Source organism: Suncus etruscus, chromosome 4 (genome assembly GCF_024139225.1).
Source record: "Suncus etruscus isolate mSunEtr1 chromosome 4, mSunEtr1.pri.cur, whole genome shotgun sequence".
NCBI lineage: Eukaryota > Metazoa > Chordata > Mammalia > Eulipotyphla > Soricidae > Suncus > Suncus etruscus.
In genome coordinates, this window is record NC_064851.1 from 151,949,280 (window position 1) to 151,962,159 (window position 12,880).

General features: G+C 36.1%; 1 protein-coding gene across 3 annotated transcripts in view; it reads right to left on the reverse strand.

Annotated features, from left to right (window-relative positions):
• RNF170 (ring finger protein 170) overlaps positions 1–12,880 on the reverse strand; it is a 35,602-nt gene that overhangs the window by 15,681 nt on the left and 7,041 nt on the right. Inside the window, exons 2-4 of one of the 3 annotated variants that reach the window (XM_049771886.1) lie at positions 11,774–11,849; positions 10,663–10,806; positions 929–1,004 (exon numbers count right to left, since the gene is read on the reverse strand). In XM_049771886.1, the coding sequence (XP_049627843.1) occupies positions 929–1,004; positions 10,663–10,799 (213 nt within the window). In that variant the 5' untranslated portion in view covers positions 10,800–10,806; positions 11,774–11,849. Of the gene's footprint in view, positions 1–928; positions 1,005–10,662; positions 10,807–11,773; positions 11,850–12,880 lie in introns of those variants that run through there. The other 2 variants (XM_049771887.1, XM_049771888.1) reach the window with 2 other exon arrangements.

Here is a 12,880-nt window from a genome sequence, read left to right on the forward strand (position 1 = left end):
TACTTAAAAGTAACAGTAGTATTTGTTTATATTTTAAAATACTATCAAAACCCATTTTTATAGATGTATACCTCTTTAAACAAAAGTAGTTGACATTACAAATTACCAGAATTATCACATTCATTAAATATGAATCATTCTTAAATATAAACTATATCAAAAATGTTTGTGATCCAGAAATAAACTACAACAAAATTCTCTTATTTCCTAAAACAAATTTACTGCAGTATTTTGTATGGCAAGGTGGCACATTGTTGTACACTTCCGAACTTCTTTGTAAGAGGTCAAAGTGGGATACTAAGGATTAAACTCAGGGTTTTATTCATGTGAAGTATACGCTTTACCACAGAGCTCTATCTCTGTATCCAGTATGTCTTTAATGGTGCAAAAGATAAAAACATATAGCATTTAATGTCTCTGCTTTTTTCTCTTCATTATTCTTTGGAAATTAAATAACAAAAATTTATCAGTTCCGTCCAAAATAATTTTGAGATAATAGAAATATATTATGGTTCTTAGTCTAACTGGCTTAAATGAAATGAGACAGATTTTGTTGTTTATTTTTCTTTAACTAATTTCATTAACATTGACCTTGAAGAAAGGAAAGGAAAATAATCTACCCCTCAGTGGAATTTCCTTGTAGCAGATCTTAGGAACGTGTATACTTTCCATAATTCTCATTATTTACTATTATTTACTTACACGTATGTAACTGGAAAACTGTCTTCCAAAGCACGTTAAATAAAAATCATACACATGCAAATTTCTGACTGACTGGTAATTATAATATGAAAATATATAAATTATAGAATAATGAAGTGACAAAGCAGGAAAGCTGATGTTTCCAAAATTTTTGTGTTTTATCACAATTTCATATTAATGTTTACTCCTATGTAAACGTACATATTTCTAAAACAAATATAAATACCTGTTCTGTCTGAAGTTGCTCCCGAAGCACCCTTACTAGCTCTTGGTTTTCTGGATGAATGTTTTGGTGTGCATTTCTGTTGGGTAAAACAGTAACAGATGGATCAGTTTTATTTCTAGATCTACTCTTCAAAATCTAATGGTAACTGTATATATGACATATAATTCTACTTCAATTCCAAAACTATGTATGGCAGGCTATTTTGTTGTAAGTTCTTCTGAAATCACTGATTATCAACTGATTTCAGGTTTCACTGGCAAGAGATAAAATCCAGAGACTTGGGGCCGGGAAGGTGGCGCTACAGGTTAGGTGTCTGCCTTGCAAGCGGATGGACCGCGGTTCGATCCCCCGGTGTCCCATATGGTCCCCCCAAGCCAGGGGTGATTTCTGAGCGCACAGCCAGGAGTTACCCCTGAGCTTCAAACGGGTGTGGCCCAAAAACCAAAAAAAAAAAAAAATTCCAGAGACTTAATAACTTAGGGATTCAATATGAATTACAATCTTACAAATAATATATAAACAACAGGTTTCAGTTGAAAATTCCTTCAAAATAAGCATTATAATTTTATATATCATTATATATTTGAACACTTTCCTATTGTATTCCTCCAAACTTTTCATCTATACTGGTCATCATGGGATAGGCTTAGAGAGATTTGCTTTGCATTGAGTAAACCTGGCTCCATTTCTGGCACCACATTATAGTACCCTGAACACCAACAAAGGTCACTTCTTCTAAGAACAGAGCCAGAAATAGACACTAGGTACTGACTGGTTAGGCCCAATTCCCATCCCACCCACCCACCCCCCAAAAAAAGAAAGAGTAGGGGACAGATAAAACCAGAAACAACAAATATATAATATAAAAATTCTAAAACCTACATACTGAAAAACTTAAAGTGGACTTCAAAAGGCTAGTAATTAGTGATCAATATAAAAGGATGAAATAAGATGGAAAAAAAGTAGAAATAGTGATTAGGTTAGTTGGGTAGAGGTTAAGATTTGTATCTGAATCACAGGTTAGTTTTGTCTATAGAATTTCTAAACTTAAAAAATCATCTTGTTACATTAAACTCAGAAGCTTCTGTACTTCAAAAGAAACAGTGACTATAGTAAAGGGGTAAGGGTGCTTGCCTTGCACAGGGTTGACTACAGTTTGGTCCTTGGCACCACAGATGGTCTCTCCCCAGAAAAAAAAAAAAAAAGAAACAGTGACTAGGATACAAAGGCTACCCATTGAATGGGAGAAACTATTCACACAATACCCATTAGATAAGGGTTTAATATCTAAGAAATACAAGATTCTAATTGATTTTTACAAGAAAAATACCTACCTAATCAAAAAAAAAAAAGAGGGGGAAAAAAATGAATAGACATTTCCTCAAGGAAGAAATACAAATGGCCAAAAGGCACATGAAAAAGTGTTCCACCTCACTAATCATCAGGGAGATGCAAAGCTAAACAACAATGAGGTATCATCTTACACCACAGAGACTAGCACACATCAAAAACAACAACCACCACCAATGCTGGCAGGGATGCAGGGAGAAAGGGACAGACTCTCATTCACCACTAGTGGAAATGCAGATTGGTCCAGCCTTTGTGGAAAACAATATTACATTCCTCAAAAAGCTAGCAATTGAGATGACCGAGCAGTACCACTCCTAGGGATATAACCCAAGAATAAAAAAACAAATAGAAAAATGCCTTCTGAATTCCTATGTTCAGTGCAGCACTATTTAAAATATCCAGAATCTGGAAACAATCCAGGTACTTGACAACAGATGAGCAGCTAAAGAAACTAGTACATCTACACAATGGAATACTATGCAGCCTTTATTTAGAAAAAATGAAGTCATGAACTTTGCTTATACATGGATAGACATGGAAACTATTATGCTGTGAAATGAGCCAGACGTAAAGGGATAAAGATAGAATAATCTCAATCATTTGTGGGATGTAAGAAAAACAAGAGATAGTATGGTAATAATACCCAGAAACAATAGAGACAAAGGTCAGGAGGTCCAGCTCAGATTAGAGCACCACAAAGAGCAGTGAGTGTAGATAGAGTCTACTAGGACAATGACAGATGGAACTAAGCACAGTGGTAGTGCATTTGCCTTGCACACGCCAGACCCAGGATGAACCTAGGTTTGATTACTGGAATCTCATACGGTCCCCCAAACCTGCCAGGAGCAATTTATGAGCACATAGCCAGGAATAACTCCTGAGTGCTGTTGGGTATGGCTCAAAAACTGGAAAACCAAAACAAAACTGGGTACTGAAAGTGGAGAAACAGGTAAGAGGGTGGGGGTTGGGAATCGGTGATGGGAAGGGTGCACTGATGAAGGATGGTGCTCACTGTATGACTTAAACCCAACAACGAATAATTTTGTAATCACCATGCTTCAATAAAGTTTCAAGAAATAAATGCTGAGAGAATGAAAAAATATCATCTTGTGTCAAACTTTGTAATGTGGTAGGGAATGGAGATGCGGGATGCGGTGATTGGGGGATGATGAAGTTTTGGGACACTGGTGGAGGGAGTTGACACTGGCAGTGGGATATGATATACCTAAAACCCAACTATTAATAACTTTGTAAATCATGGTTCTTTAATAAAAATAAAATAAAAATAATCTTTTGGTATTTATGTTTTTTTTTTTTTTTTTGGTTTTTGGGCCACACCCGGTGACGCTCAGGGGTTACTCCTGGCTATGCGCTCAGAAGTCGCTCCTGGCTTGGGGGACCATATGGGACGCTGGGGGATCGAACCGCGGTCCGTCTCCTAGGCTAGCGCAGGTAAGGCAGGCACCTTACCTCGAGCGCCACCGCCCGGCCCCGGTATTTATGTTTTTAAGACTTAATATTTAACAGTATGATTTCACAACAAAATTGAAAGTATGAAAAGTTATTGTATATTCCTTCCTCACATACATGTCTATGCTATTAACAACATCCCATGTCTAGTTTCTTTTGCTGAATATTTTGACATATGGTTATTCATGTTGTTACTCAGAGCAATAATTAGTTTTTATTAATTGCTGTGATTTGCACTTTATCAATGTACCATAATTTATTTATCCATAATGGTTTGGGGCTCATTTTCCAACATAGTCAGTTCTGTGAGAAGTGTTAATGTCTAGAACTGACCACCACATTGCTACTGTGAAGTAGTAATCATGCACATAGAAGCTGATAGCTAATCAACTGAGGATGTCAGAGAGGAAGAGATAAAAAGGAACAGGTAACCCTAAAGCTATTATTAAACCAACCCTGAGCCTGTTTCTCTTTGAACGTAATTTGCTAAGCCACTATAAATGTCCTAAGTCAGTTTAACAAAGGTTTTCTATTGCTTGCAACCTAAATATTCTATCTAACACAATTAGAAATACTGTTCTAGGGGCTGGGGTGGTAGCACAGCAGTAGGGCATTTTTGCCTTACACACAGCTGACTCAGTAAAGTCCTGGGTTAGATCCCATATGGTGCTGAGTCAGAAGCAATTTCTGAACCACAGAGGCAGGAGTAAACCCTGAGAGCTGCTGGGTGTGGCCCCAAAATAATAAAAAAAAAAAAGTTCCATATCCTGGTTAACTCCCCATGGAGTCATATCACTCCAGTCAATCCATGTACCTCCTATTTTGTTTCCACTCATTATTTCATTTCCCTGCCTCTTTACTTTTTTCAACAATAACTTACTTTATTTTTGGTTTGAGGCCACACCTGGCAGTGCTCAGGGATTACTACAGGCTCTGTGCTCAGAAATCACCCCTGGTGACCATATGGGATGCTGGGGATCGAACCCAGGTCAGCCGGGTGCAAGGCAAGTGTCCTACTCATTATGCTATCACTCCAGTCCCAAATAATTTATTTTAAAAGAACCAAATAAAGGGTCTGAACTTTGGCTTAGTGGTAGAGTATATGCTTTAAATGTGCAAGGCCTTGAGTTTAATTTCCAGGAGAAAAATAAATAGAATTCAATACACAAAATATAAATTTATAACTAAAATATAATATGCCTTAACTTTTAAATTCTTTACACTTAAAAAATGAAGATAGGAGTAGGATGAGTAAACATAAAGGAGTTCCCATTATCATTCTCCTCTCATTTTGTTTTTAGTAATAACTTGGGAGAAGAGGAAAGAGCTATTTTCCTTTCATAGTAATTTATGGAGTCAAAGTCACAGAGGGTCAGTTTGCTGGTAAAAATATTTCTCAGAAATCGCTCCTGGCTTGGGGGATCATATGGGATACTGGGGGATTGAACCAAGGTCTATCCTAGGTTAGCTGCATGCAAGGCAAACACCCTACTATTTGTACCACCTCTCCGGCCCCTTAAATTTTAACTTCTATCTTTTGTTTTAAGGACCAAGCCTAGCAGTACAGCAGTGCTTAGGGCTTACTCCTGGTTCTGTGTGCAAAAAGATCAACTTCTAGGGGCCAGAGCAGTGGTGCAAGTGGTAGGGCATTTGCCTTGCATGCACTGACCTAGGTATGGACCTTGATTCGATCCTCTGGTGTCCATGTGGTCCCCCAAGCCAGGAGCGATTTTTGAGCACATAGCCAGGAGTAATCCCTGAGTGTCACAGGATGTGGCCCAAAAGGCAAAAAAAGAAAAGATCAACTCTTAAAAGCCCTTGGGATGGGGGGTGGGCAATATGTGATTCTGGGGACTAAGCCAGGGCCAGGGATCAAACCAGAGTTGGCTGTATGCAAAGCACCTTAACCCCTGTATATTTTCTGTCCCAAGATCTTTTAGTTTTATTTTAAATTTTGTGTTTTGAATCCAGGGCTTGACATGTGCAGTGCATATATTCTGCCACATCCTGGTGATTATTTCAAATGTTACATTCTGTGACTGGATAAAGTATATATGAAAGGAAGGTATGCTTTAGTAAAATCTAACAAATAACCCTCTCATTTATTTCTCATAGATTTACAAGACTATAGAATTTCACAGATATGTGTAGATATCATCTCAGTTTTACTTACACTCAAAAAGAAATCTTTCATGATGACAGAAGGTAAAGTGATATGCATGCTACCCTTTCATTAACAGTACAGTACTGTACAGTAATAGTAATAGTACTGCAAACCATAGTGCCTAAAGTTTGGTGGGGGAGAAGGGAATAGAGGGAGAGAGGAGGAGGAGGAGAAAGAGAAAGAGAGAGAGAGAGAGAGAGAGGGAGAGAGAGAGAGAGAAAGGGAGAGAGAGAGAATAATTTTTTCAGGAGTAATTTCTAAGCACAGAGCCAAGAGCTCTGTACCCTAAGTACCACTGGGTGTGTCCCCAAAACAACAACAAAAGTGGAAATCAAGAAATAAACAAAAGATTCCTTGACATTAGAGATAATAAATAATACAAGTTATCAAAATCTCTGGGACACAGCAAAAGCAGTACATAGGGGCAAACCAATAAAAATATGGACCCACATAAGTAAAGAAGAAAAAGCTTAAAATCAACAACCTAAATGTATAGTTTAAAGGTCTGAAGAAACAAAACATGAATCCAAAGACTAGTAGAAGAAAAGAAATAATAAAAAAACAGATAAATCAGATTTATAAACCAAGAAAGCAATACAAAGAATCAACGAAACCAGAAGCTGTTTCTCCAAAAGAATAAGATAACCTGCTGGCTACATGAAAAAAAAAAAAAAAAAAAAAGACAAAGTGTTCAAATAAATTGGATCAGAAATGAAATTTTGGGAGGGCCAGAGCGACAGCACAGCAGGTAGGGTGTATGCCTTGTACATGGCTGACCCAGGTTCGATCCCTAGCATCCTGAGCTTGCCAGGAGTGATTTCTGAGCACAGAACCAGGAGTAACCTCTGCGCCACTGGATGTGGCCCCAAAACAAAAGCAAACAAAGAAATGAAATGGAATAAATTGCAAAACCTCCCAGAAATCCAAGACATCATGATAGTTTACTATGTACTCTAGAGAACTTAGATAAAATGGACATATTCTAGAAACCCAAAACGGAATGAGGAAGAAGTAGATAGCTTGACTAAGCCAATCACATGCAAGAAAATTGAAAGAGTAATTAAGAATCTCCACCAGGGGCCCAAAGAGATAGCACAGCGGTGTTTGCCTTGCAAGCAAGCAGCTGATTCAGGACCAAAGATGGTTGGTTCGAATCCCGGTGTCCGATATGGTCCCCCGTGCCTGCCAGGAGCTATTTCTGAGCAGACAGCCAGGAGTAACCCCTAAGCATCGCCGGATGTGGTCCAAAAACCAAAAACCAAAAAAAAAAAAAAAATCCACAAGAATAAATGTCGTAGGCCATATGGGATCACAAGTGTGTTTTATACTGTATTGATACTTAAGCTTTTACAAAATGTCAAAGAAACAGGAATCCTTCCATCATCTATAAAACAAATCACATTAAGACCCAAAGCTGACAGAAATAATACCAAATAAAATGTTCAGACCAATCTCCTTGATGAAATGGATGCAGAAATCAATGTGTCTTAAATCTTAGCAAACAGAATCCAAAAGCATATAAAAAATCAATTATCATAAGCAAGTGGGGTTCATACCACAGATGTATAAGATTAGTTCACGAACTGAAAATCAATGAACATAATACATCACATCAGTAAAAGGAAAGACAAAAATCACATGATCAAATCAATTGATGCAAAGAAAGCTTTTGACAAGATCCACTAACTATTCATGATAAAACTCTTCAACAAAAGAAGTGGAAAGAATCTTCCTCAAGATATTAAGATTAACTGAAACAAGCCCACAGCTAATATTATCCTTAATGGAAAAAAAGAAAGCATTCCCTCATAATCTGATACAAGGCAAGGATGTCCATTGTCTCCACTCCTATTCAACATTGTATTAAAAAGCCTAGCAACAGCAACCAGATAAAAAAGGAAATCTAGGGGATTCAAATTGGAAAAGAAATCAAATTATCTCTATTTGTAGATGATATGATGACATACATTAAAGAGTTCAGAGAAGGACTCCTAAAAACAGCTTTTTTGTCATCTAGTTTCATCCAGGGCTCTGACCGCACCTGCATCAGTCTCCATGCCCTCTCTATAGTTGCATTGCACTGGGAGGCTCTGGTATTACTGCTCAGCTCTCAAATATAAAACTTGATAGAGAACTTTATCCCTTCCACTCCACTAAAGTTTCTGGTTTTCTTATCTTACATGAAATACCTCCATAATTGTCCTCTAGGCAAATGGGTTCATGAGTTATTTTCCTGTATGAAAACTGAAGTAGTAGTGTTAGAGCACAAACAGTGCTAGATTAACAGACTATATATATAAATATAAAGGAAGAATTCAGATTTCATAAATTTGGGAATCTGAATCTCAAATTATAGCACCCACAAATCTTTAAAAACAATGAAAAAAACAAAAGAATTCACATAATCTGGTAGAAAGGACCACTAATCCTGCCAAATCATCAAGCTCAAACAAAGCCTCAATCCTCATCAATGAGGGACTGAAAGCAATACTCCATATATGGCCATGGAAATAAGGCAATCAATCATTGGAAGAACAACTCACCTAACTGAAAGATGAACTCATCAGGGAAATTAAAGAGTCCATACAGAGTTAAAATACAACAGCCATCCATAACAGAATTCAACATGTGGAGGACTATATCAGTGATACTGAAGACAAAGTACCAAAAAAGAAGTAACAAAATTAGAGAGATAAGTGAATGGAAGAGAATGTAAGATTTGTAACAGATAATACCAAGAGGAATCATCTTCAAATCATAGGATTACCAGAAGAGGATAAAAGGAAATGGGAAGAATAGCTGGCAGAAAAAAGAATCAAGAACTTTTCTGATCTCTGGATGAGGCTCTCTCACAGCTTCAAGAGGCTTAAAGAGTACCAAAAATAAGCTCAACAAACATCAAGGCACACAGTAATCAAATGGTAAAATCAAAAGATAAAGACAGGCTACTTAAAGCAATAAGAGAAATAAAAAGCCCTCAAATATAAGGCAACAACATAAGAATCACAACAGACTTCCCAGATAATATCTTAAAAGCCAGGAAAGAGTAGTATGACAAATTTAAAGTATTGAATGAAAAAAATTCCAGCCTAGAGCTCTTTATCCTGCAAAACTATCATTTAGACTTGAAAGAGGAATAAAATCCTTTTCAGCAAACAAGAACTGGCAGTATTTATGACAAATCAATCCTTCAATAATTATTGAAATTACTTATAAAAAACAGATTCTTACAAAAACAGCCAGATTCCACATACATATAAACAAAAATGCAACACAGCCCTATAAGTCATTAATCTCTTTGTGTCAATGGATTCAACTCCCTATTAAAAGGCACAGTGTGAGGCATGAACGGGTACAATGTTCGCCTTGCATGCTGCTGAGCTGGGTTCTATCTCTGACATCCCAAAGAGTCCCAACCTAAGTCTTCCAGGAGTAATTTCTGAGTGCAGAGCCAGGAGTAACTCCTCAGCACTGCTGGGTGTTGCCCAAAACCAAAACGAAAACCAAACAAACAACAAGGCATAGAGTAGTTGCATGATCAGAAAAGAAAGTCCATCCATCACTGCTTACAGGAAACATACCTTAAAACTAAATGGAGATCAAGTGAGGTTTGTCTGCATGTGTGGCAAGCACCTTACCTGCTGTACCATTGAAAATAAAGTTTATACTTTTTTGTTTTCAATAATATATATAAAATATTATTTATCTAAAATGTTCACACTTAAAATTTTACATTGATACCTGGTATTGCTATTCAGAAAATAAACAGTATTTTAAGTATTATTTTAATATATATGCTAAGTAATTTTACTGTTAATCTTTTATTTTGGGGGGGTCACACCCAGCAGTGCTCAGGGGTTACTCCTGGCAGACTCGGGGGACTATATGAGATGCGGGGATTTGAACCACCGTGCTTCTGCATCTAAAGCCCTACTGCTGTGCTATCTCTCCAGCCCCTACTGTTAATCTTATAAGTATTTTACTGCCGATTGTGTTGAAGACCAAACTTGTGCTGAAGACCAAACTTAGGGCCTCATACAGACATACATGTAGCCCAATAGTAATATATTGTTTTTATTTTTTTTCCCACATCCAGTAGTGCTCCTGGCAGTGGTTGGGGGGCCATATGTATTAGATATGGGAACTAACACAGAGGCTTGCAGGCATTCTGTTCACTATACCATCTCTTTGGCTCTAATAAATCTAATTTTTATCTTAATTCCTTTCTACTAAAAACAAAGGTTGGGATTTGCTTTTATTTTTCCACTTATATAAAATAATAGTCAAAGTATAAAATACTTTGGCTTTATATCACCAAGATGATAGATACATTTATGAAAATTGCACTTTTTATATTGATACTCAAGACTATGTTGGCATTTTGTTCACGTTTTTTTTTTTTTTTTGGTCTTTGGGCCATACCCAGTGACGCTCAGGGGTTATTCCTGACTCAGAAACTGCTCCTGGCTTGGGGATCATATAGGACACCAGGGGATCAAACCACAGTCCATCCTAGGCTAGCGTGGGCAAAGCAGGTGCTTTACAGCTTGTGCCACCATTCTGGCCCCAAGTTATGGATGTTTTTAATTCATCTGATAATATAGTTGAGGGGAAAAAATACATGATAGTGAAAATAAAGATGAGTTAGTAAATATATACAATCATTGAAATCTGTTACTTGCCATTGATATATATTATTAGAAGCAGTTAGGAAGTCAGTTATTTGAATGATTTCTTCCTTTAATCTCACCTGAAAAGTGCATATACCAGAGTAGCAATCAAAGCAAAACTGACCACGACTGCCACAAGCACTTGATCACTAACTCCTTCTATAACTGAATCATCATCCAGCTTCAAACTTTGAACTTCAACTTGATATTTGGCCATTCCAAGTCTAAGAGATAAAAAAAAGAAAAAGTTATAAATGGTAGTGAAAGGCAAAATACAGGAATAAAACAATATAACTGGCTTCTATTAGCATAAAATAACAAGTGGAGACCCATAAATGCTCACAGAGTCAAATACAAGCAGAACTTAACTTGGCTTATTTCTTACACTTCAAAAATAAGCAAAGCATATTTCCCCAGACTGAAACCAATTAATCAATAAAATAATCCTCTATCATTAAATTCTCATATAACTTCATCACACTGAAGAATAAATAAACAAAATATACACTGCTAATTAACAAAAATTCCAAGTTTTGACTTGAGTGTTCCTGATTTAACTACTATACATTGATTTTACTTTGGTTAGTTCTGAACTTTTGATGCTTCTAATGTTTCAGTATTCACTTAAAATAGGTCAGTGCTCTTATAAATAAACTTTAATCAGGATTTTGCCATCAATGAATTCTTTAAAATCTGCCAGAAATTATTTTAGGGACTGCAGAAATCTATTTCCTATTGAAACAAAAACTGTTATTTATTTACAAGTTACTGCTATACTTTCTTAATTTATAATTTTTGTAACTTATTTTAAAAATAAACTTTCTCTTCAATCCCTTTAATTTTAGGTGAAGAGGCATTCTACATGCCTCACTGTTCTTTTCTTACTTGAATACCAAATACATTCTTCAAGTTAATAAGATTCTTCTCCATCATAATATTCTATATTATAGGATTTGACATGTATGGATAAGGAAGAAATATAACTACGTGTATGTCTATATATATATATAGTAAATACATTATATAGTAATGAACTTTGTATTCAGTAGCATTATAGTAAATGTTTAAATAAGTGATTTACAGTGTTCAGATTTAAAAAGTAAAAGACATTTAGGCTATAAAACATTAATATTTATGCCAAGGCTACTTGAATTAATAAATATCCTATGCTTCAAAAAGTATTAGCCTCACCTGGAACTAAGCTCAGCTTATAGGTCAGAATTCTTTGAATTGCCTGGAATATGGGATCACTCTGATGTTGCATTTCCTTATGAAGAGAAAAGGGATGATATGAAACTGTCCTAGAAACTCCCCTTCCCACATATTACACAAATCTATGGTAATATTCAATTTCTGAAATGATGATAACCCAATCACACTGGAGTTTAAATACCAGATAAACTATTTTTGTCAGATAAACATATTATGATAGCAAAATGAGTTTTATAAGACTTAAAGAAAAACAAAAGAAATACTGATGTCAAATATGAGATTGTTAAATTAAAGAGCCAGGTATGTGGCTCAAGTAGTAGAGCATAGGCCTTGTATGTGCAAAGCTCTGGGTTCAGTCCTCAGTATCCTCTCACTCAGCCCCACTAGGAGTGGCTTCTGTAACTAAAACAAAAACAAAAACAAAATAAAATGTAATTATTTACATAACTCACTGCACTAAAACAGTTTTATTTACTTAAATGAGTCTTCTTTTAAGAGAGATCACGAAGTGTGAAAGGACCTTTGAAAAATTCTGGATACTAATAAAATTACATACAGTCTCATGGAGGAAAGGTAAGCAAACTAATCAAAAGGCAATTTTTGTATGCTACATATAGTAATAGTATGACCTATCAGGAACTTTAGGATGGTAGATTTCAAATATCCATTATTAAGGTCCATGCCAAGATATTAAAGATTAGTCCAGTGAGCTACCAACTGAAACTGAAGAAAATTTCAAATTTTCAATAGACCTTGTGGTCTATTTAGATTTTTATTTATCAGATTTCCTCTTTATAAATTAGAGATGCTATAGCTGTATCAGAATCCAAAGAGTATTTATATATAGCCACTCCACTACAAAAATGTTATCCTGTGTCAGAATTCCTGGCCTCCAATTACTGAACCTAATTAGTTATGAGGACTTTCTACTAGGAAATTTTCTATATTCTTTTTTGTTTAGTTGGTTTTGGTTTAAGCACAGCCACACACAGCAGTGCTCAGTTGGTTATTCTTGGCTCTTCACTCAGAAGCCACTCCTGGCAGATTTGGGGGACCATATAGAATGCTGGGGATCAAAACTGGGTC